The following is a 23620-nucleotide window of genomic DNA, read 5'->3' as shown; positions in this document are numbered from 1 at the left end:
GTCGTTGGTCTTGGCAAAATTCTATCTCTGGCGTCATTTTTACCATCAGGGCCATATTTTCAAACTACTGATAATTCTTTGTTTCCACTTTTCACATTCCAGTCACCAGTAGTAATCAGTACATCTTGGTTGCATGTTTGGTCAGTTTCTGACTGCATAAATTTTCAGTTTCTTCGTCTTTGACTTTGGTGGTTGGTGCGTGAATTTGAATAATAGTTGTATTAATTGGTCTTCCTTGTAGATATTATCCTATGACCAACAGCATTGTACTTCAGGACAGATCTCGAAACATCCTTTGTGATGATGAATGCCACTCCCTTTTGCTTTAATTCGACACTCCTAGCATAGTAGATCATATGTTTGTCTGATTCAAAATGGCCAAAACCAGTCCATTTCAGCTTGCTAATGCCTAGGATATCGATCTTTATATGTTCCATTTCATTTTTGACAACTTCCAGTTTTCTTAGATTTATATTTCATCCATTTCATGTTCCGATTATTAATAGATGTTTGCAACTGTTTCTTCCCATTTTGAGTTGTACCACATAAGCAAATGAAGGTCCTGAAAGCTTGTCAACTCTACTTTGAGGAGGTAGCTGTTCTCCAGTTGTATTTTGAGTGCCTTTTACCCTGAGGGGTTCATCTTTCCACACTGTATCAGACACATTGGGAAACCCTTGGGTTTGTAGATAGCATGTCAGAAAGGAGAGTGTCTTTTTTTTTTTTTTTAATTGTGATTCGGGTGAAAATTTACAGAGCACGTTCACTTTCCATACAGTGGTTCGCATACACTTTGTCTCATGACATTGACCACAATTCACCACAATGCATCAGCTCCCCTCCCACTTCCTCCTGACAGTCACCTCTTCCCTGTGTCCATCCCTCCATGCACCCCTGCCTCCTGAGCTGTCTCCCTGTACACAGACAGCCCTTCTTTCTGCCATGATTGTTCTCTCCAAAGAGTATCTCCCTCAGGTAAATGTTCAACTCCTATGCCTGTCTTTGGCTTGGCTGGAAGCCACAGGTGTGGGTTCAATTCAAGACCTGAAGGGCAGCTAGGGTTCTCAATGGTTCCACCGGGCTCTATCAGATCAGCAAACCTGGTCCCCTTTTTGTTTTTTCCAAATGGTTTTGAGTTTTGTTCCACATTGTTCTCCCTCTCTATCCAGGATCTCCTACATAGTTCCTCCTCTGAGTGGTTGACAGTGATAGCCAGGCACCATCTAGTTCTGGTCTGATAGTCATAGAGGCTGCGGATTGCATGGTGTACCAGTCGTTAGGACCAGTTCTTGCCATGAATCTTTGGTTTTCTTCATTCTTCTTTGCTTTGGATGAGGAGAGATCCATCGTTGCATCTCGATGGCTGCTTGCTAGCTTTTAAGATCCCAATTGCTACTCGCCAAAGTAGGAGGTGGAACAACGTTTTGTGTAGTATGTTGTGCCATTGAGCTTGATGTCCCCTGCGACTGTGGTTCCAAGCCCAAAAGTTCAATTGCTTGGTCCCTCTGGTTAGCTCGCTGTGACCAAGAAGTGACCACAAGCTTGTCTCTTGTCAGCTCTACTATACACCTGGGAATTCAGATCATACATAGACACTTAGAGGACCATTGTCTGCCAGCCAGAAGGGAGGGTGTCTTGAGGACCCCCGAGTTCAGCTGGTGTCTGCGGTCTTGGGCAGGCTGTTCCCTTTACTGTGTCAGGCCTGACCCAGCTCCAGGGTCAGAGGAGGGACTGCATTGCTGCCAGAGAGGACATATTGGTTCAGCCGCAGAGCAGAAACACTGAGCTGGCCTCCCCGGACACACTCAGCTGGCCTCCCCGGACACACTCAGCTGGCCTCCCCGGACACAGAGTTGGCCCCAGAATGGCAGCAGGAGAGAGGCTCCCAGTGAGGATTTGTCCTCAAAAGTCATGACAGATTTTCAAACAGGGCAAATAGGGCTTTTTTTCCTTCTTTTTTAGAAGGCTCTTGCTCCAGGTTAAACATGACTCCTTGAGATTGTTGAAAGGGGAAGGTTGCTGGCTCCCCGAGGGCGAACTTGGCCCTGGACCTGTGGACACGGCATTCTTCCGTCCTTCCGCTGTCAGTCTCTGTGCTGTTTGTTTGAAATGCCTGTCTGTCTTTATTCACAAGTTAACGACACTCGCAGTCAAGTTCCAGTGTTGTGCTCACTTACATGTGGCTGCACGGCAGTCAGCCTGTGAGGCACACGGGATGCTCATGCGTGTTCTATGTAGAATGCCTGTTTGGGGAAATGAAAGGTCGTCCATGTGGAGTCCCTCTGAATGGCACGCCTGCTTGCGCTCGTGCTGTTGTGATTTGGTGTGGCAGTAACACACATGACTTGCTATTCTTGGGCACAGCCCGGTGCGGGCTGTGTGTTGTTGTGGTTGGTGCTGTTGGGTTGGCTCTGACTCCTGGTGACCCCACGCACACAACAGGAGGAAACATTGCCCGGTCCTCTGCCAGCCTCACCACCTTTGCTATGCTTGAGCCCGTCATTGCAGCCACTGTCAATCCACCTTGTTGAGGACTGACTTTTTCTACTTTCCCAAGTGTGATGTTCTTCTCCGGCCTCTGGTTCCTTCTGATAGCATGGGCAAAGCAAAAGAGATGAAGTCTGGCCATTCTCACATCTAAGGAGCACTCTGCGGTACTTCTTCCAGGACAGGTTTTTTAGGCAGTCCGTGGTATAAGCAGGAGTATTTGCCTCTGTAAAATAGTCCTTGGGCTGGTCAGTGCCACCAAGGCTGCGGTGAGTTGGTGGATTATGCTGACCACCATATGCAAGGCCAAGGCCAGATTTGCATGCATCCGTCTCATTTTAGCTCACTGCAGTCACAAAATGTGTGACACTGTCTTTTCACCTGGTTTTATATTGGTTCTGTTGTTAGAAGCAGGTTAAACACTGAGGAGGGAACACGGTGTGGGGAGCAGAGTTAAACACCAGGGACGTTGGGAGCGTGGCGGGAGTGGGCTCAGCAAGAGAATTCCCAGCGGGGGATGTTGGGAGCATGGCACGAACAGGCTCAGCCTCTTTGCAGCGGGGACATCGGGATCGTGCTGGGAACGGGCTCAGCAGGAGTCTTCACCCTTTGTCAGAAACGCCTCTCTGGTACGCTGGACACCGAGCACTGCCGAGCAGCACCTTCCCGCCTTCCCGCCTGAGTTTGTTTCTGTCAGACCCCTCACTCAGTCTCTAAGCAAATCGGCTTTCCAGACGTTCTCGTTGCATCTTTGTTGCTATCATCTTCTGTTTGCAGATGTGAACTTTATGCAGATGCCATCCAGGACAAGGAGGGTGCCAAAGGGGCAGGGAAACCACATCTTCTGACGTCCTCTAACCCCACAAGAGGAAGACAGAATCACCATCAGTAGCCCAAGGCCTATTCCTGAGAGGCCAGACATGCTGCCTCCCTCCAGCCCTTTCACCAACCCTGACACCAGCCGTTCCTCCTGCAGCACCCACCACCTCTCTTCTGGGTTCGATAATTGGCTGCAGTGGCCACACAGAGCTCACAGATCATGGGGTTTATTAGGGAAGCACGAGGCTACAATTCAGGTTCAGGAACATGCTTAGTCTCTCTCAGCCCGCTGTCTCTCAGCCGACAGTCTCTTTCAGTCTCTCTCCCAGTGAGTCTCCCGGTGTCTCTCTCTCTCTCTCAGTGGTGTGCATCTCTCGAGGTCTCTCTCAGTGGTGCGCGTCTCTTGAGGTCTCTCTCAGTGGTGCGCGTCTCTCGAGGTCTCTCAGTGGTGCGCGTCTCTCGCGTCACTCAGCTGGCAGTGAGAGACTCCTTCTGCCTCTTGGAGGGCTCCTTTTGAGCCTGGCAGAGTGGCAAACTAATCAATCCCAGCATCAGAATTCTGTATACCCCTGAGAGAGAGAACTTCCCAGAAGTTTAGTTTGTGCTGCTCCCCACAGAGATAAACTCCAGGATACCTTTAACAATTAGGAGCTACTCAGTTGCTCACAGCAAATTCCACCAGAGTTCACAAAGACTTATGGCTAGAAAAGCCACCCTCTGTCATTTACTATGCTGCAGAGGGCTGGGCCGTGTCCACCTCTGATGCCAGAAGACTGTGTCGTGGCCTTGCCAGGTGGAGCTTGTGATAAGACTTGCCGGTGTGCTCAGGGCAGGGGCTTTATCACAGGACGCCCAGCTGGCATGTCATTGAGCCTGGCGTGCGTGTGCTGCGTTAGTGCACTGGCTTGACACAGGTCAGCGCACGGGCCAGCGTGTTGACGCAGCCCAGCCTTCCTGGTTGTAGGCAGTATCTGTGCAAAGTTCATGTCTGCTTACAGATGTGGCAGCTGGCCTCACTCTGAGATACAGGTTACTGTGGTCCGGCGTGTTGACACAATTCTGCCTTCCTTGTCCCAGGTGGCATTTGTGGAAAGTTCATGTCTGTTCACAGCCATAGCATCCGTCCCTGCTCTCAGGCCTGTGTCAGTCACACGGGCTGGGTGTACATTGGCTGTGGCTCCTGACACACTGTTGTTTAAAGCATTTCAGCATGTGACTGCGTTGACTTGGTTTTGAAATAGTGCATGTGTATAGGGCTTAGAAATTCCTATCAAATGTTTGTCGACCCTGTAGCTCTGCAGGATGGAGGCTTTCTTTGAAGTGATATCTGCTTGGGCGTCCTGATGAACCTTAGTGGACCAGCATAACAGCAGGAGCCCGCTCTTTGCCACCACTCACATGGGTCCCGGACATCCTTGCCTCCGGTTCCTTCTTTCCTCAGTTCTGAGCAAAGGGGTCTGAGGCCCCAGAAGTTAGAAAGACACTGCCCTGCTGATTTGTGCTTCTGTGCAATCTGTCCTTCCAGACACTGTTGGGCCCGTTTCCTGATGGCCTCTGTGCCATCGCTGATTTACGTGGTGACAGCGGGGGGCTGTACGTTCCCCATGGGCTCCAGCATTCCGCCGTTGGCCTTAATGGTCCTTGTAGCATGAGGGAGATGTCTTCTAATCCACGGGCCATGTGACACCACTGTGTATCGCAGAACTCCTGTGTCTGGATCCCATGATGTCACTGTGTGTGTCTCCGAGGTCATTGTGCGTCGTGTGGTTTCGCCGTGTCCAAGGTCCCTTGTCTTCATCATGCGACATCACTGTGTCTGCGTCTCGCAATGTCGCTGTGTCCTAGGTCCCTTGTCTGCATTGCGTGACGTCGCCGTGTCTGGATCGTGTGACGTCGCGGTGTCTGCGTTGCATGATGTCGCTGTGTCTGTATCACGTGACATCTCTGTGTATCACGTGATGTCACTGTGTCCTTGTCCCTCGTCTATATCGTGTGACATCACTGTGCATCATGTGACGTCACTGTGCATCGCAGGTTTCCCATAGTCATGGATCGTGTGTTGCACCGTAAGTATCTTTGGTAACCCTGTGTGTATCTCCTGTAACCCCTGTGGCCATCCGGGTTTTGACAGGCCTGATGGAGCCATCACCAGGCTGCCTGTGCCCTGTTAATGTCCCCGAGAGCTGGCCTTGACAGCAGCAGGGATGGGCACAGGTGGCACTGACGGAATCTGCGTGTGTGGGAGGCTGTGAAGCGCGAGCAGTGAAAGGTGGCTGCTGTGTTGTTACTCTGCCCTCCTTCTGACCAGGGACTGTTACCTGCCCTCTTTCTGACCAGGTATCCTGAAGAGCTTGCGTGGCACACCAACCTGAGTCGGAAAATCTTGAGGAAATCCCCACAGTTGGAAAAGTTTCACCAGTTCCTGGTTAGCGAGACCGAGTCTGTAAGTTGACAGCTTGGATCTGTTTGTTTCTTGGGAGCTGTACTGGCAAGATGTCTGGGGGGGATGTTTTCATTACACTTGTCAAGGAGAGCAGTCAGGTAGGCACGCTGGGAGCACGCCTATGCTTATGTGATGTCCGTCTCTGATGGTTTACAAATGTCCTTTCGTCCAGCTTGTAGAATCATGGAATTTAGTAGAAATGTCATCATCATTGTTGATTTCATTTTTTTGACATTTGAACCACTGAAGTTAAAGGAGGCTTTTACTGGTTTATAACCAGCCCCTGTGTAGAATTGTAATTTTAGAGACTTGGTAAAAAGAGACATTTTATTGGGTCTGCTGCATGTTAAAACTAACACTTTAGATCTTGTTGTTGTTGTTGTTATTTGCCGTCGAGTCAGCCCCGACTCATAGCGACCCCTCCTTGCATTTCCGAGGCAGTATCACTATGGAAGTAGGATTGCCCAACCTTCCTTCCAAGGAGTGGCTGGTGGGTTTGAACCGCCAGCCTTCTGGTTAGCAGTCAAGTGCCTTAGGCAGTATGCTACCAGAGCTCCTAGCGTTTGTTAAAGAGTAGCATGTACTAAGTGTTCTCCTGTCATCTGTGGGTGAGGGTGAACAGCGCTTGCCACCTGACGGTGCTAGTCTAGAAGCCGAGCTCAGGCATTTACTTCCTGACCGAGAGCCCGCTGCAGAGACCACTTGCCGTGAGAACACAGCCGACTCTGTCGCCTGTGGGAGTTACGCTCTGCAGAGTCCCTGCCGATGCACAAGCACAAGTCTTGAACTGGTGCTCCAGGGGGACACAGCGTTTGTTCCTGTGAGCCTCGCGTCACGTTTTTGTTAGCTTGTCACACTTGACCCTGTGTGATCTGTGTCTCTTTAAAGCACCTTGCTGTGTTGTTGACTCATGAACGTTGACCTCAGGGCCAGCAGCGTGGGTGAGTGCCCGAGGGACGCTTAGCTGATGTGTCACATCCCTCCTTCACCCAGGGCACTAGGCAGCACCGGGTGAAGGCTTGGGCTGTTCTCATGTGCAAAACAAACAAAACAGAAAAATATAGAAATCCTGGTGCCCAGTCAGCCACGGAGAGGATGCTTGTTTGCTTGAGGATAGGTGAAACAAAAGGCAGCATGTGGCTGTGTCTTCTCTGGTTGGGAAGCGCAAGTGGCAGGAAAGGTGGATTTTCCGTTGTCTGTGCGTGGTTAGAAGACAAACGAGATCAGCCTACCCCGACAAGGTCTTCCTCAGAGGAGAGAAGGGAAACACAGCTGTTGTTGCCCAAGCAGTAGACCAGACTGTGGTGCCCCCACAGGCCACCACCCACCTCTCAGGCTGTCTTCTGGGCTGCTGTGCGTGTGACCTTGGTCCAGGAAGCTATGGCACCATTATTTCACATGCCCGCGGGACCACCTGTGGTGCACAGGTTTCAGCTTCTAGACTAAGACAAGGAAGGAGCCTCTTAGGCCCATTTCACAGGATTACAGTGCTTACCTGGTTCCGGAAAGATGGTTACTTGTGTTTTATTGAATATGCAGAGGCATTTGATTGTGTGGATCATGACAAATTATGGATAACATTGAGAAGAATGGGAACACTTGATTGCACTCATGAGGAACCTGTACCTTGACCAAGAGGCTGTTGTTCGAACGGAACAAGGGGACACTACATGGTTTAAAATCAGGAAGGGAGTGTGTCAGGGTTGTATCCTTTCACCATACTTAATTCAATCTATATGCTGAGCAAATAATCTGAGACGCTGGACTATATGAAGAAAAACGTGGCATCAGGATTAGAGAAAGAATCATTAACAACCTATGATACGCTGACAACACAACTTTGCTTGCTGAAAGTGAGGATGACTTGAGGCACTTACTGATGAAGATTGAAGACTATAGTCTACAGTATGGATTACATCTCAATATAAAGAAGACAAAAATTCTCACAACTGGATCAATAAGCAGCATCACGATAAATGGAGAAAAGATTGAGGTTGTCAAAGAATTCACTTTGTTTGGTTCTGTAATCAATGCCAATGAAAGCAGCGGTCAGGACATTAGACGACGTGCAGCACTGGGCAGGTCGGCTGCAAAGGAACTGTTTCAAGTGCTGAGGAGCAAGGATGTCTCCTTGAGGACTAAGGTGCGCCTGACACAAGCCATATTTCCAGTTGCTTTGTATGCATGTGAGAGCTGGACAATGAATAAGGAAGACCAAAGAAGAGTTGATGCTTTTGAGTTGTGGTGCTGGTGAAGAATGCTGAAAGTACCGTGGACTGCTAAAAGAACTAACAGATCTGTCCTGGAGGAAGTGTACCAGAAATGCTCTTTGGAAGCGAGAATGGCCAGACTTTGTCTCACCTACTTTGGTCATGTCGTCAGAGGGGATCATTCCCTGGAGAAGGATGCCATGGTTGGTAAGGTGGAGGGTCGACGAAAGAGGGGAAAGCCTTCAACGAGATGGATTGGATTTACATGGTGGCTGCGCCAATGGGCTCAAGTATAGCAGTGATCATGGAGCGGGCGTGGGATTGGGCGGTGTTTCCTTCTGCTGTGCATGGGGTTGCTATGAGTCAGAAATGACTTGACGGCACCTAACAACAACAACCTGGTTCCTTTCCTAAAGCTGTCGCCCATTTAGAAATTTTCATGTCAGTTGTAGTTTCTGCTTGGCCCACAGGCTGTTTGCTGCCAGTGGGCTTCTGTGCTGATACAGGGAGCCTGTTACGCTGAGCTCTGTTTGCCTTCCCTGTCCTTCGTGGTAGGGAAGCCCTGCCCTGGGCTTGTGGGCCTTCTGGCTTAGGTGGCTGGCCAGGATGCAGTCAGATCAGAGTGGTAACAGCGCGGTGGGGGTGTGACGCACTTGGCTGTCAGAAGCACCTTGTGTTGGCACTGCCAGGTGGAGGAGAGGGGTGCGTGCTGTTGACAGTGGAGGGGGGCTGAGGAATCCGTGGTGGAAGCTGTCCTGAGGTGACAGGGACACACTCTGGGTTACCCAGCTGCTGCAGAAGCTCTCCAGTGGTGACGAGCCAGAGGCAGGCTCCGTGCAATCCTGTCCGCAGTACTGGAACCTGGAGTCCGTGGCCAGGGGAGAGCACACGGTGCTCTCAGACATGCTGCTGGCGGGGGGGATGGAAAAGTCTTGTCTGTGGATTTGGAAACCAGGTGCAGAGGATGGGAGTGTTTCCCTGCACCGCTGCCCAGGCACACAGATGCGGCTGGAATTCCTGGGCCAGAACCTCCGGGAGCCCCACGTTTCACAGCTGCTGCTGTTTGAAGGGCTCAGCTTCAAAGCCGTGAGAACAGGGTTGTGATGGCACCGAGTGCTGGGACCCCCGGCCCAGTTCTGTCTGACTTGGCAGTTGTGCCTCTTAGAAGACACTGTTGCCCATCAGAGCTGCAGGACCGTTGAGACAGTGACGAGCTACCAGACCCACCGCCAAGTTGTCCCCCGTTTACAGTGACGGGATGGCTACGGAACCCGCTGCCGCTGAGTCACGCTCTCATAGCAACAAGCTGCTGGACCTCTGCCACCGACCGGATCCCCGTGCACCCGCTGCTCTGACACCCCTGCTTGTACGGTGATGTGCTCCTGAACCCGCTGCTGTTGAGTTGATCCCCACTTCTAGTGACCCTGCAGGACAGCACAAGTGCCTTACGGGGTTTCCATCTCAGTCACCTCTGCGGAAGCAGGCGGCCACATCGTGCATGGAGCAGCCGGTGGGTGTGAGCCGCCGATGTTTCGGTTGCCGATTGCTTAACCAGTCCCCGTTGATTGTAAGAACAAGAGGGGAGCGGTTGAGCGCTTGGAATGGCCACTCTGGCCAATAGGAAGTGGGCGTTTGTTTGTGAGGACGAGGAAGTAGCGATGACGGTTTTGGCGCGGAGGGGGAATGTTCTTTGCAAGCTTGCTCCCCTGTGCTGGATTCGATGCCTGCTGGTACCGCAGGTGTCAGCAGCCCTGGCTTCATCAGGTGGAGGGGCCGTGCCGTGTGAACTCGAAACTCCAGGTGTAAGGCACGGCGTCGCGTCAGGATGTTTGATGCTGCAGCCGGGTGCTGGTGCGTGACTGACAAGACTGAACGCACGGCAGGAGGAAGCGCTGCCCAGTCCCGCGCTGTTTCTGGCTGCGTGTTGGGACTGTGTGGCCCATGGGGTTTCTGGCTGGTCTCCACGGCCAGCCTTTTCTTCCCAGCCCGTGTCAGTCCGGAGGTGCCGCAGAAACCTGTCTGGCATCACAGCACCACTCGGGCGTCGGCAGACGGATGGGTGGGGACTGTGTGCGGTGCCTTGGTGGCAAAGCAAACACAGGACTCCTGCGTGGGGGGCAAGACCTCTCTCTCAGCCAGCCCTGCCTCTCCGCCTCTCGCTGGCTCCCATTTTATCCTGTAGGGCCGCTCTGCGGTGCTTCCTGACCTGGAGTCTGTGATGGTGCTGATCTGTCCTAGCTTATAGAGGACCACGTGCTTGCTTTCTCTGTCCTGTTTGAAATAGTGCCAACTTTAACTTGTCCATCTCAGCCCGGCTGCTGATTCCTTTCTCTCTCCTCAGGGAAACATCAGCCGGCAAGAAGCCGTGAGCATGATTCCACCACTGTTGCTCCGCGTGCAGCCGCATCACAAGGTATCGTGGCAGGCGAGGCGCAGGTGGACCGGGTGCGGGCCGTACTGCGCCTGCGGGGTCTGAGTGGTGACACCTTGGTGCGGTAGTATAATCAGTCAATCCTTTTTTATATTTTCCTTTGCACTTTGGCAACAATGAATCTATCGCCATTGAGTCTATTCTGACCCACAGCGCCCCTAGAGGACAGAGTGGAACTGCCCACAGGGTCTCCAAGGCTGTCAGTCTTCACAGAAGCAAAGCCCAGACCACACCCACTGCCGTGGAGTCCATTCCGACCCACAGCGCCCCTAGAGGACAGAGTGGAACTGCCCACAGGGTCTCCAAGGCTGTCAGTCTTCACAGAAGCAAAGCCCAAACCACACCCACTGCCGTGGAGTCAATTACAGCACCCCTAGAAGACAGATAGGAGCTCTTGTAGCATACTGCCTAAGGCACCTGACTGCTAATCAGAAGGCTGGCGGTTCAAACCCACCAGCCACTCCTTGGAAGGAAGATGGGGCAATCTACTTCTGTAGTGATACTGCCTCAGAAACCCAAGGAGGGGTTGCTATGACTTGAATCTGACTCAGCAGCTGTGAGTTTGATTTTTTGGTTTGAGTCTTTACAGAAGCAGGCTGCCTTATCTTTCTCCTGAGGACAAGCTGGTGGTTTTGAACCATGGACATTTTGATTAGAAGTGAGTGCTTCAACCAATGTGCCACCAGGCCTCTTTTTTTTTTTTTTTCCTTTGCTAAAATAGCAAATCATTTTAGACTCTCCCAGTACTGTTTTCACTTTGGCATTTCCTATGGTTGGCTGCTTTTCTGAAGCTTGGTTTTGTTTGGTAAGGTACAGCTGAGCCTCGGGGATCTTGGTGGGTCACGTTGATACTCAGAGTAGCCAGTCCTAGTGAGCGAGTACCATCAGTGTGTTGGGTGCTGGTGTCGTCTGCACCCTGTGCATATGTTAGTTCATCTCCTCGTCCATGTGCCCTCTGGGGCCGGATGGTCAGGAAGTAGAGGCAGAGATGCTGAGTAGCTGGCCTGAAGGGGGAGCGCTGAGGGGCCTAGCTGAGGCTGTCATCCTGTGTGATTGGTGTCTCTGCTCGGTCATCTCTGGCTGTGTTGCTGTTCCTGCTTCTAGGGTTGGTCTCTGGAGACCCCATCTTTGTCACTGAGTTCACAGGACAGTCACATGTCATGGAGTCCCCGTTGTGTGTCTGTCTTGAAGCAAGATTGATCACTCTGTGGATTTAGTCTGTAAAGAAATGTATTTAGATCTTGGGATGGAAGTCAGAATGCTAGAACGACTGGTGAAATTGTTTTACGTGAAATTGGCACCTTTGACTTGTTGACGTGAAACCTGGACGTCTTCTGGTTCTGCCCTTAGATTTTGGACATGTGTGCGGCCCCCGGATCAAAGACGGCCCAGCTAATTGAGATGCTGCACGCTGACATGAGCATCCCTTTCCCAGGTAGGCGTGGAGCTTGCATTCCAGGAGGGAGAAGGTGACCTTGGTGGGTGCCGTGGGGGGCAGGACCCTGCTGCAGGCTGTGCCACTGGGTCTCGATGTCTCCGGTGCCCCCGTCTGCTGTGCTCAGAGCTGCATGTCTGTGACTCTCGAGGCTTTGTTTTAAGGTCATGTGTGGTTTCTGTACAGCAAATGGTCGAAGAGTTTACATCATCCACAGTTTCAGCTTGCTGTCCTTTCTTTGGCCTGGTCATGGCTTGTGCGGACAGTGAGGGTGTTCACTAGAACTGTGGTCTGACGCCAGGGCTCCAACCACCACCTTCAGTAGATAGCATACTGGCACGTGGGGCTGGGAGCGGGCAACGACGTCACCAGGAGGCCAGGGCTCCAAACCCGCTATCTTCAGTAGATACCACATCCACTGTTGTCGGGGGTGTGAATGGGCAGCGACGTCACCTGGAGGCCAGGGCTTCAAACCCGCTATCTTCAGTAGATACCACTGGCCATCGGGGCTGGGAGTGGGCAGTGATGTCACCTGGACGCCAGGGCTCCAAACCTGCTGTCTTTAGTAGATACTACATCCACTGGCTGCTGGGGGTGGGAGTGGGCAGCGATGTCACCTGGAGGCCAGGGCTCCAAACCCGCTGTCCTCAGTAGATACCACATCCACTGGTTGTCGGGGGTGGGAGTGGGCAGGGACAGCAACAGGAGGCAGTGGAAGGTGTTTGCAGGGAGTGGCGTGCTGCTGTTAGTGCTCACACTGTTTCTGTAATCTCCCCTTTGTGGAATTCTGAGGTGAAAGCCACACGCTGCTTGTGGTGACTGGTGAGGCTCGTCCTGTTGTCGGCGTTTATCTTGTTGCTTGCTTTTGGTGTTAGCACAGCTGCACTGCTGTCTGAGGGGACCAGCTCCTCGGCTGTGTGTCTGAGGCCCGTCTGCTCTGTTCCCTTCTTCTGAGCAGACCTCTCGACTCCCGTTTGGAACCACTTTTTCTGGAGTGGCCGTCAGGGCCCTGATGGGCCAGGGCAGCACTGCCTCCCCCACCACGGGTCACGTGTCCGGGCAGACGCCCCGCGAGCAGGGAGCCATGGGCTGCCTTCTGCTGAGCTGATTGGTGGAGGCCAGCTTTCCCGGGTCTCCCCACCTCTTTGGTCCTGTTCACTCCAATGAGTGAGTCAGCAGAAGGGGCCCACGCTTGCTGTGCCTCTAGGGGCTCCCACACTGGTCATCCACGCCTTTGCCTGGCTCCTGAGGTGAGAGGAGCGTGTGACAAGGGGGGGCACTGATGAGTTTTCTGGCAGGTGTTCTTCCTGGGCACAGAGCAGAGGCCACTGGGAAGCAGCTGAGGAGATCAGGCGCCTGGTCCAGCCATGAATCTGGTTCGGGGGCCGGGGTAGGGCCCCGCACCCTGTCATCTCTCTGCCTTGTCGTTAGTAGGCATTTCTAACAGGAGAGCCCTTTCTGGCCGGCCAGTTGGAACACGAAGCCAGACCACGGCTGAGGAGTCGACCCTGACTGCCCCGTGCGTGGTAGCAAAACTTGGCTCCACACAGTCTTTGTGGCCGTGACTTAGGAGGCGGACCCCCAGGACTTCCTTCCGCAGAGCCTCGGGGGTAGCTTTGAACCGCCAACCTTGCAGTAGAGCCCAAGCTGTTTGCTCTGCCCAGGGACCTTCATTGGAACCAGGGCTTCGAACCGTTCTTCCCAGTTCAATCACAGCAACAAGGTGAAATTGGAACAGACCTGAGTTTCTACAACTCGGTGAAACAGAGGGATAAACGGGAGAAATCCTGGGTTGGAGCCACAGGGGAGGGGGCAGGGACGTCATTGCCCAGACTGGGGCGACACACACTCACAGCCCCATCTTGGGTTTGGCCCCGCTCTTTCCAGCTCGGCCAGCGGAGCGATGTGTTGGCTTTGCAACGCGCGTGGGGCCCGTGTTTCCTCAGAGGGAGGTGTTCAGTCTTGATTGTCCTGTCCTAGTTGTTACAAGTTCTGGATGTGTTCAGATTTTGCTTTGTCGGCCATGACTAAACCAGGCGGAGCCAGTTCAATGCCCTGAGCGGAACGTGGTGAACTAGAATACTCAATCAAACGGGTCATGAGGGTTTGAAATTGCACACGTCCCTGAGCTGCCGAGCCTCTCGGCCCCTCTCTGGGCCCCCCATGTTTCTAGCAGCACTCGAGTGCAAAGCCTCAGTGGGGTGTAAGTTACTGCATTGCACTGCCAGTCTGGTGGACTTTTCCTGCAGGAAATGGTGCACATGGGCGGCCTTTCCTCTGACGTCATGTTTTCACGTTCACAGGGGGGTTTGTCAGAAATGGTACACGTGGGCTGCCTTTCCTCTGATGTCACGTTTTCACGTTTGCAGAGGGGTTTGTCATCGCGAACGACGTGGACAACAGGCGCTGCTACCTGCTAGTGCATCAAGCCAAGCGGCTGAGCAGCCCCTGCGTCATGGTGGTCAACCACGACGCGTCCAGCATCCCCCGGCTGCACATGGACGTGGGCGGGCGGAAGGAGGCACTCTTCTACGACCGCATCCTGTGTGACGTGCCCTGCAGGTGCGTGAGCTGTGCCCACCAGGGAGGGCCCATCCAGGGGGGTCACAGACATCTTGTGTAACATGCCCCGCAGGTGTGTGTCATCTGGACACCTGAGCCCAGGGAGGTCCCATCCAGGATGGACACATATCTCCTGTGGACTTTGCCCTGCAGGCGTGTGTCAGTCAGGTTATCTGAGCCCATGTGGGAGTTTACTTGGGGTGGACACGTACGTCCTGTAGTGTGGTCTTGGTGGCAGCAGTGGGCATGGGAAAGAGGCACCGTGAGCCTGAATCAGAAGACAGGTGAACACGCAGACCGTGGGGATAGATCTAGTGACAGAGGATACAAGAGGCATGGGACACAGTGACGCGGTGCCACGAGGGGTGTCAGCAACCTCAAGAAGCCAGTGGAATCGTGCGTGCTCATGACACGTGTGAGTGGGCTGCTTCTGTGAGTACTTGTATCTGACCCCCCCGCGAGCGTGGGGGCCTCTGTCCCAGAATCACAGTTGTCACCGTCTGAGTCCTTGTCTGTGTCCTCCTGATGGGTGTGAGTGCACCTCTGCCCCAGAACTGGGCTTTCATGACAAGCTGGGAACCGGTAGCTGCTGTCAGTGCTCCGTGTTACAGGGTACAGCTGGCCCATAGAGTTTTCCTGCCTGAGGTCTTTCCACAGGCATACTGTCTGCCAGAGGAATCGCTGGGTTTGAACTGCCAACCACCGGGTGAGCCGTTGAGTGCAGGCGGTTCGCTCCCCCCAGTGCCCTCGGTGGAGGCCTCAGTGGTGCTGTTGCACACAGAAGCGTGTGCGGGTGTTCACATGTGCACAGCCATGTGTCTGTGTCGTCTCTGTACCTTTCCCCATGCTTCACCTGTTGCAGAATTCCATGCTGTGACTGAACACATTTTCAGAATGGAAACATACCAAGGATGCTGCAGAAGTCTAAAGGAGTGATGTGAAAAGTCGCCGTGGGGGCTGGGGCATGTTCCTGGGAGCCGAGTTTGCTGAGACCAGGACCCTGGAACACTGCCGCAGGCCTTCAGTCCTGGCACCTGGGGCAGCCGCGGTCAGTCCTGGCTCCCCAGCCTGGTGCTGGAGTCTGCTTGACCGTAGTGGAACAGTTCCAGGTTGAACAGGTGGCAGAGGGAACTGCTGGGGGCAGATCCGAGTTTGAAAAGTGTAGCTGGTAGCAGCGAGTGTGGCTGGATTCTAAAATACTGGAAGATGTTCTCCTTGATGTGAAAACTGAACTATGTCACAAGCACAGTCCTTCTGTCTGGACTCTAGTTGTCTGGTCTTCTTCCAGTTGGTGCTTCCCATACCTGTTTTCTTTCTGTCAGGAGCATAACTTGTTTTTGTGTCAGTTTGAAAATGAAGGGACGTTGTAAGTCACAAGCTGAGAGGTTCCTCAGAATCGTGTGCATTTTAAGCCGCCACCATAGAAGCCAGAAGGTGCCATGGTGGTGTGGCGGTGGAGCACCAGGCTGCTAACAGAAGGTTAGCAGTTCAAACCTGCTGCTCGGTCCGTGGGAGAACTACCTGACAGTCTGCTCCTCTGAAGATTAAAAAACCAAACCCACTGCCATCGACTTGATTCCGACTCATAGAAACCCCTGCTGGGTTTCGAGGAGGTAAATCTTCATGGAGATTGCCCAGTCTTGCTTCTGCAGGGTGGCTGGTGAGTCTGGGCCACCAACCTTCAGGTCAGCAGTCAGATGCCTTGGCCACTGTGCTACCGGACTTCCTTCCTATAACCTTTACCTCAAGGATGTTGGCAACTAGACTACCAAGGTGAAACTTTGTAGAGAAAACCAGCAAAGGTCAGTAATTACACATGGAAAACTTGACAGGTGGAAGTTGAGATGGACAGAAAAATGAACGAACGGAGTCTGTCAGATTTGCGTGGAAGTGATTTCCATCAAGCAAAGGTAGAAGATGGCAGATGTTTAACTGGGATGTGGAGGAAAAGCCAGATGAAGGAACGAAGTGGGCTTAATGGGCCGTGCTGTGGGAAGCTCCTTAGGAATGCAAGTTGGTCGTTGGTCTTTGAGCTCTGACGAGAACACCGCGTGTGCTTGGCCGAGTTCGCGATGGCAGGCTCCAGACGTTGACTGTTGACTCGCGGTTCCAGCCCAGCTCTGCGACTGGGCATGGCCAGTGCTTTTCGCAGACGGGAGCAGATGAGTCAGTTCATGTGCTGAGTGAAGTTCCCCACCCGGGTCTCTTGTCTCCCTGTTGGAGGGAAAGCTCAGGTGTGCTTAGTGAGCACAGTGGTTTGAGGGTCCTGGCACAGGCTGGGAGAGATGCAGTTGGTGAGAACCGGGGAGCTTTGCTCATTGGGTGTCTCATGTTGGGAGCTGAGCTTGGACTTGACCTGTCTGAAGCCAGAATCTTCTGCTTATACAGAGTTTAAAATTCTTAAATACCTCTTTCCAGCGGGGACGGCACGATGAGGAAGAACATTGATGTCTGGAAGAAGTGGACAACGCTGAACAGCTTGCAGCTGCACGGGTGAGTGCGGTGCCCGGAAGGGTGAGTGGGCCTTCCTGGCTGAGATGGGAGCCTCGTGCCCGGGGTGCGGGGCTTGCCTCAGCCTCTGTGCGTGTGGGTTCTCCTTCCTGCAGAGTTGGTTCCTGTTGTGTGTCAGCAGTTACCTTAGAGCCCGTCAGGGCGGTAGGATAACGTGTGTGTCAGATATACATACCTTAAAAGTGCCTTTTATAAAAAGTTCTTGTAACATTTCAAACATATTTCTGCATAAAATGATCCCGGACCCCTTTGTGAAGGCGCTCTGGTGGCACAGTGGTTAAAGCACTCGACTACTAACCAAAAGGTCGGCGGTTTAAATCCCCCAGCTGCTCCATGAGGGAAAGATGAGGCTGTCTGCTCCTAAAAGCCGCCCGGGGCGGCCCTACTCTGCCCCTTAGGGGCTGCTGTGAGTTGGAATCGACTCCACGGCAGGGTGGTGAGGTGCCTTGGAGCAGGCAGCATCGTTCACCGTTCGGGGTGGATTGTGGCCCTGATGTGCGTGAAGCACGCTGACCGTCAGCACCTGCAGCCGCAGGGGTAGGGACTGGCGAACGCTTGCCCTTCCTGCAGTGTGGGGCTCTGTGGGACAGCAGTGAGGTCAGGGTGCTTAGAATATGTGAAGGGAAACGAATTGCATGAGGACAAAGGGCACGTGCTTGTACACGTCTGGAGGCTTAGGGCTTGGTAACTGCAGTTAGTAGTGAGATCCATTTACTGTTTGGTGTTGGTTCGTCAGCTCGGTGTTTATAGTGAGCTCTGTTTACTGTGTTTGCTGGCTCGTTGGTAGCTTGGTGTTTGTGGTGAGATCCGTTTACTGTTTGGTGTTTGTTGTCAGGTCAGTGTTTTGCTTGTTGACACGTTGTGGAAGATTAACAGCATAGTGAAAAGGTGTTATCAGCAGCTTTTATTAATGTCGTTATGTGGACACAGTGGCTGGGACATGGGCTCAGGCATGGCAGTGATTGTGAAGATGGCAGGCCTGGGCAGCGTGCGGTCTGTGGGCCAAGTCCCCAGCACCCGACAACAACAGCAGCAAGGTCACCACGTTGTTGGCATGAAGCGCACTGCTGTCCCTTCCTCCGGTACCAGTTGCCGTCCATCAAGCTCCCCCCGTAGCAGCCCCCTGCCCTAGAGCAGCACTGCCTCCCAGGTTTCGGTACTGTAATCCTTATGGACGTGGACTGCCAGGCTTTCTTCTGTGAGACTGCGGGTTAGTTGGAACCGCTGACCTTTCGATTAGCAGCTAGGCGCTTCACTGCTTGTGCCACCAGGCCCCTGTGTAAGTTCACTTAGAAACCCTAAAGGGTTCCTTATTTTTCAGTTGGTCATTTGACCTAGAGTAGGCTGTTGCATAAGTCTGTCCTGACACAATAAGTGGATGGCGTGGTGGGCCAGTACGTGTTTCTGAAACCCAGCGTGCCCGTGGTCAGTCTGTGGTAGCCTCAGGTCTGCTCCTTAGCCTGCAGCTGCGGATTGCAACACGAGGCGCCGAGCAGCTCGCCGAGGGTGGCCGCATGGTGTACTCCACCTGTTCCCTGAACCCCATCGAGGACGAAGCCGTCATAGCATCTCTCCTGGAGAAGAGTGAAGGTAGGCCTGGTGGTGACCGCGTCCCGGAGCACGTGCTCGGCAGCAGGGTTTATCTGTGTGGCGTGTACTCACTAGACCCGTTCCTGGGACTGACTCCAGGCCTCAAACGGGAGATTGCTGATGAGACCCTGCCTGTAGCACATGTCTGCGGTGTTCTTAATCACTAGGCATCTGGGCTTTGAAGGTGCTTGAAGAATTTCTCTCAGAAAGATCAGCACAAGGCCGGTCCCCATGAGGCAGAGGTTAAAGATGTCCCAAATGTCCAAACTACCATGCCACCCCATCATTTCAGACAGTAACTCCTCTTCCTCCTCCTCTCAGTAATCTCCCCCATTTTAGCGTTCTGTGTTTCACTGTAATGCCTCATAGAGTTCACAGACCCCTAAGGGATTGTCTCATGTAGTGGTGGAGGCTGGGAAGCTGGCAGGCTGTCAAGTCCCAGGTCTGTAAGTAGGTCTGGAGGATCCTCCCAGTTCTCAGGGTTTGATGAACCTCAGTCAGCAGATCAGATGACGGCTGCTGTCCCACATCCAGGAGTGAGATGACAATGAGCCAAAACACAGAACCAGAGCAAGAGGGAGCGTGAACTTTCCCAGGAGATTCCTATGTATGCCCTTGGAAGCCAAGGGTGGTGATTTGAGTTACCCCCTCCAGCCAAACAGGTCTCGAGATATAGCCCACCTGTGCTGCTCCAACAGCAATATCCCAGTGGATGACTCTAACAGTCAGGAGTAAAAGCAGCTGCTGAGTTGTGCAGGGCAGATTCCACCACAGAGCCGATTACAGTCCTCATGGGCAATAACTACTACCAGCTGCCCAGCCAAGTTGACACCTTCACTACCACAGCACCCTAAACAGGCATGGGTAGTAGGATTTACAGTACATAGAAAACCGGGGACAGTGGCTAGAAGGGCCACATCAGGCACTTCACTTGCAGAAGTTGAGAGGACCTTCACACACCTTGTTCCTCCAGCTGTGAGAGGCTGCATTGTGACTTGATGGCACATAACAACCACAGTGAAGCTCCATCAGACATACAGCAGGTGGATGGTTTGAACAAACAGGAGTTTATTCTCTTACAGTTTAGGACCCTACAACTCTGAGCTCACAGTGACAGCTCTAGGGGCTGGTGAAGGCCTCTCGACCTTGGGCTTCCGCTCTGCCTCCTGCTCCCAGCCCACTGGAGCTGGAGGCTTCTCTTCACTCAGACAGCTGCTGGCTGCGGAGGCTGCCAAGCCCAGGGTTGATGGGTAACATAGCACAGTCCCCAAATTACCAAGCCACATGGCAGGCGCCGTGGCAGGCTGCTGACTGACTGGGCTACGTGCAGGGCCTAAGCGTGCCAAAAGCTCCAGGCCTTTCCGAAGCTTCTTGTGCACGGGAAGCAGCCCACGTCCCTAAGGCAGCTCCTCAGCTGTTCCAGGAGATGCCACCACGCAGCTGGTGACCAGTCTCAGCCTGCGGAATCCCCGCCTCCCGCTGCCCAGCCGCTCAGCCAGGCCCAGCCAAGTTGACAGGCATCCTTAACCACTACACCACTGGTCATACTATTGTAATGTCAAATAATGTTTCCCACTTGACCTGTCACTGAAATGTTAATGTTCCCATCATGCTCTCTGTAAAATGAAGGAGAAACTTTTGCGTTTCCAGGCTAGAAATCTGTGTGTGTGTGTGTGTGTGTGTGTGTGTGAGAGAGAGAGAGAGAGAGAGAAACAGAGGGAGAAAGACAAGGAGCGAGAGAAGTAGGCGGCCTGGGTGTTTCCTGGGCCAGAGCTGCTGCACCCCCCCCCCCATGCCCAGGGCGTATGCCCTCTGCTCATACCCTTTGGGGGCCCTGGACTTGAACCTGGTGTCTTGTGGTCACTTTCTCTTCCTGCACAGGGACACCTTGCTTTGCTTGTACTCTGCAGGCGGCTCCTTTTGGACAGATTGCAGGTTTGTGGCAGTCATGCATCAAACCGGCCGGCACCGGTTTTCCAAAAGCACGCTCTCAGAATACTGTCATTCTCACAGTATTTTAAGCTTTTCCATAAAGTCATTGCACTGTTAACAGACCACCGTGTGGTGTGTACAGAACTTCTGTCTGCGCTGGGAGACCAGAAGTTCACGGGACTTGCCTTCCTGTGACGCTTGCTTGATTGCGGTCTGGAACTGGACCCTCCATGTCTCCAACATGGGCTGCCCTTAGTTGGCCTACACAAAGGTGGGGTTTCTGAATGGCGCTGGCTGGGGTGGTTATGATCATGGTTTTGGTGGTGGTGTACTCTAAGAGGCAGATGACGGGGACTGTGGGGACATTGTTTAGTGGTAAATTTAACCAGAATAAAATGACACCTGCATGTGTCCTGGGTCAGAGGGTGGAACAATGGGTTCCTCCCGGTCTGCCAGAGCTGAGAACTGTACCCAAGTAGGCTCCCAGGTGCCTTGAGCCCTGGCCACCGCCTGCCCACAGCTCTGAAACACAGGATGTAGCTGTGTGCTCCGTCTGTGCCTGGTTGCTGGTCACTGACTGGACCAAGGGTGTCCACTCCCTGTGGGCTCTGGAGCACTCTCCTGGGCCGTGCCAGGGGGTGCTATCTCTGCAGGGCCATGCCGGGGGGCGCTGTCTCTGCTGGACCGTGCCGGGGGGCGCTGTGTCTCCTGGGCCGTGCCAGGGGGTGCTGTCTCTGCAGGGCCGTGCCGGGGGGCGCTGTCTTTCCTTGGGGGAGCTATCTTTTCTGTGGGGGCCGTAATGGGCCTATCTTGGCTGCTTGGCTTCGTTTTGTGCATTTGATATTTCCTGCCACGTGGTGGCCCCCACTCTCCAGGAAAGGCAGAGTGAGTGGAGGGGCAAGTGGAGGTAGAACACCCCCTCGGGAAGGACGTGTAAATAGGGGCAGGTGGGAGGCGGAGCCCCCTCCCAGTGACAGGTTCTATGATGGGCCAAGTAGTTGTATGGCGAGGACTTTCTTAAGGAAGCTTGCTGTCCCGTCACAAGCTGGGTGGTAAGCCCTCTCCCGCAGAGGCAGGAGCCTGAGGACCTGAGTGTGGCCTGGAGCTGAGCAGACGGCCTGTGGTGACGCCCCCTTTCCTGCCGCACGCACAGATCTCAGAGCCCACTGATGGGTTTTGACCAAGAGCATCTCAACCTCACTTGCTGCTCTGACTTAACGTCCCACATCTCAGCCTTTGCACTGCGGGACAGGGCCGGCACGGGTTCCAGGCAGTACATTGTTTGCGTAGACTGGCTCTTCAGTTACGTCCTGCAGGCGGGCGTCCGGCTTGTTGGCGAGTGTCCAGCTTGCCCCTGCGGGCAGTTACTGTGCTGTGGGCGGATGTCTGGCTGTCCGTGCAGCACCCCTCTTTCTGACTGGTGGCTTGATCCCATGTTGTGGGCCCTAACCCTCAACCCTCAGTGCACAGTTAGCGGTGACCGTCCTAGGCGTTGGCCTAGATTGCATCTGTGCTGTGCCGGGCCTGGTGGTCTGAGGGTAGGTCCCCACTGCCTGCACTCGGAAGCTTAGCCGGAGGAAGGACGGATCCGCGTGGATGGTGGTGCTCGCAGGTGCTGCTCGGTCAGCCAGCCTGGCCCAGCTCTGCGCTCCTGGCCTCCTGGATGGGCTCCATCAAGAAAGCACGGCTGTGGCGACTGTCTTGCTGGTCTGCGCCTGCCCGGGAGCCCCTTGTCGTCTTGTGATAGTGCGTGTTCTGGGCTCTCCGTGGAGCTTTGTCTGGGAGGCTGTTGGATCTGTGTTGCAGTTGCCGGGTGGCAACCAGTTTAGGAGTTTCCCTGTCGTGATCTTGTCTTGCATTGATCTGTGGTAGGACTGGGTGTGTCCTGAGGGACAGTGCCAGAGAGGGTGTTGGGCCAAAAAGGAAACATGTACGGTTGTGCATAGTTCATTTGAAACACCCTCTGTGATGCTGTGATGTTTGCTGGAAACAAGGGAGCTCTGGTAGCATGGTGCCTAAGGCATTTGACCGCTAACCAGAAGGCTGCTAGTTCCAACCCACCAAACCACTCTTCAGAAGGAAGATGGGGCAATCTACTTTCATAGCGATACTGCCTCGGAAACCCAAGGAGGGGTCGCTATGAGTTGGGGCCAATCCGACGGCACGTAACAGCAACAGCAACATGATGCTGTGACGTTTGCTGGAAACAAAGGCATAAAGCCTGCACTGCTCCGTGTGCTGTGGGCATGAGGCAGTGGGCAGGCGCCGAGGCCTGGCTCGAGGAGCTCCCAGGCTCTCCAAAGCCTTCCTGAGTGGATCATGGGTGGTGGCGTCCCAGCGTCTCAGACCACCCTAATCACCCCACGTCCCACAGGCTGGCGTTGACGGGCCTGCCTCCTCGGGTGTCGCTGTGGTGGGAATCTCTCAGTGTGGTGTCCGCAAGCTGTCCTGTCAGTCCCTTGTCAGTGGCGGTTTCTGTGTCTTTGCTTCCAAGGTGCCTTGGAGCTGGTGGACGTGTCCTCGGAGCTGTCGGGCCTGAAGTGGATGCCTGGACTCTCACACTGGAAGGTGACTTCCCAGGGGACTTCACCCCAGGAAAACTCTCAAAGCTTGTTTTAATTCTTACAGACCGTAAGGCTTGCAGAATGCTACGTTTGCTTATTTAGTTCAGACTGAGTTTCCAAATTTTGTTTAATGGCAAAGAGTGGGATGCTAGTAAGATTTCTCTGAAAATAGGAAGTTTTCTTGATTTAATTTTGCATGTAGAAACCAGCCTCGTTAGTCACTTCCACACCCTCGCCACAAATGCAAAAACCTCACCCATTGCCATGGAGCCATTCCAACTCACAGCGCCCCTAGGGGAGAGTGGAACTGCCCACAGTGTCTCCAAGGCTGTCAGTCTTCACGGAAGCAAAACCCAAACCACACCCACTGCCCTGGAGTCCATTCTGACCCACAACGCCCCTAGAGGACAGAGTGGAACCGCCCACAGGGTCTGCTGTCAGTCTTCACAGAAGCAAAGCCCAAACCACACTCACTGCCTGGAGTCCATTCCGACCCACAGCGCCCCTAGAGGACAGAGTGGAACTGCCCACAGGGTCTCCCAGGCTGTCAGTCTTCACAGAAGCAAAGCCCAAACCACACCCACTGCCATGGAGTCCATTCTGACCCACAGCGCCCCTAGAGGACAGAGTGGAACT

The 23620-nt window shown here is 53.6% G+C and overlaps 1 protein-coding gene across 1 annotated transcript in view; it reads left to right on the top strand.

The window, feature by feature from the left end:
- NSUN2 (NOP2/Sun RNA methyltransferase 2) overlaps nucleotides 1-23620 on the top strand; it is a 54732-nt gene that overhangs the window by 6580 nt on the left and 24532 nt on the right. Inside the window, exons 4-10 of the mRNA XM_007953262.1 lie at nucleotides 5644-5749; nucleotides 10301-10372; nucleotides 11741-11825; nucleotides 14195-14387; nucleotides 16806-16880; nucleotides 18358-18488; nucleotides 22915-22988. Of these exons, the coding sequence (XP_007951453.1) occupies nucleotides 5644-5749; nucleotides 10301-10372; nucleotides 11741-11825; nucleotides 14195-14387; nucleotides 16806-16880; nucleotides 18358-18488; nucleotides 22915-22988 (736 nt within the window). The remainder of the gene's footprint in view (nucleotides 1-5643; nucleotides 5750-10300; nucleotides 10373-11740; nucleotides 11826-14194; nucleotides 14388-16805; nucleotides 16881-18357; nucleotides 18489-22914; nucleotides 22989-23620) is intronic.

The sequence above is a fragment of the Orycteropus afer genome, unplaced genomic scaffold, assembly GCF_000298275.1.
Source record: "Orycteropus afer afer isolate SDZICR_OR568_19922 unplaced genomic scaffold, OryAfe1.0 scaffold00381, whole genome shotgun sequence".
NCBI classification, from domain to species: domain Eukaryota; kingdom Metazoa; phylum Chordata; class Mammalia; order Tubulidentata; family Orycteropodidae; genus Orycteropus; species Orycteropus afer.
Note: the sequence above shows the minus strand (reverse complement) of the source record. Positions and strands in the feature narration are given on the sequence as shown.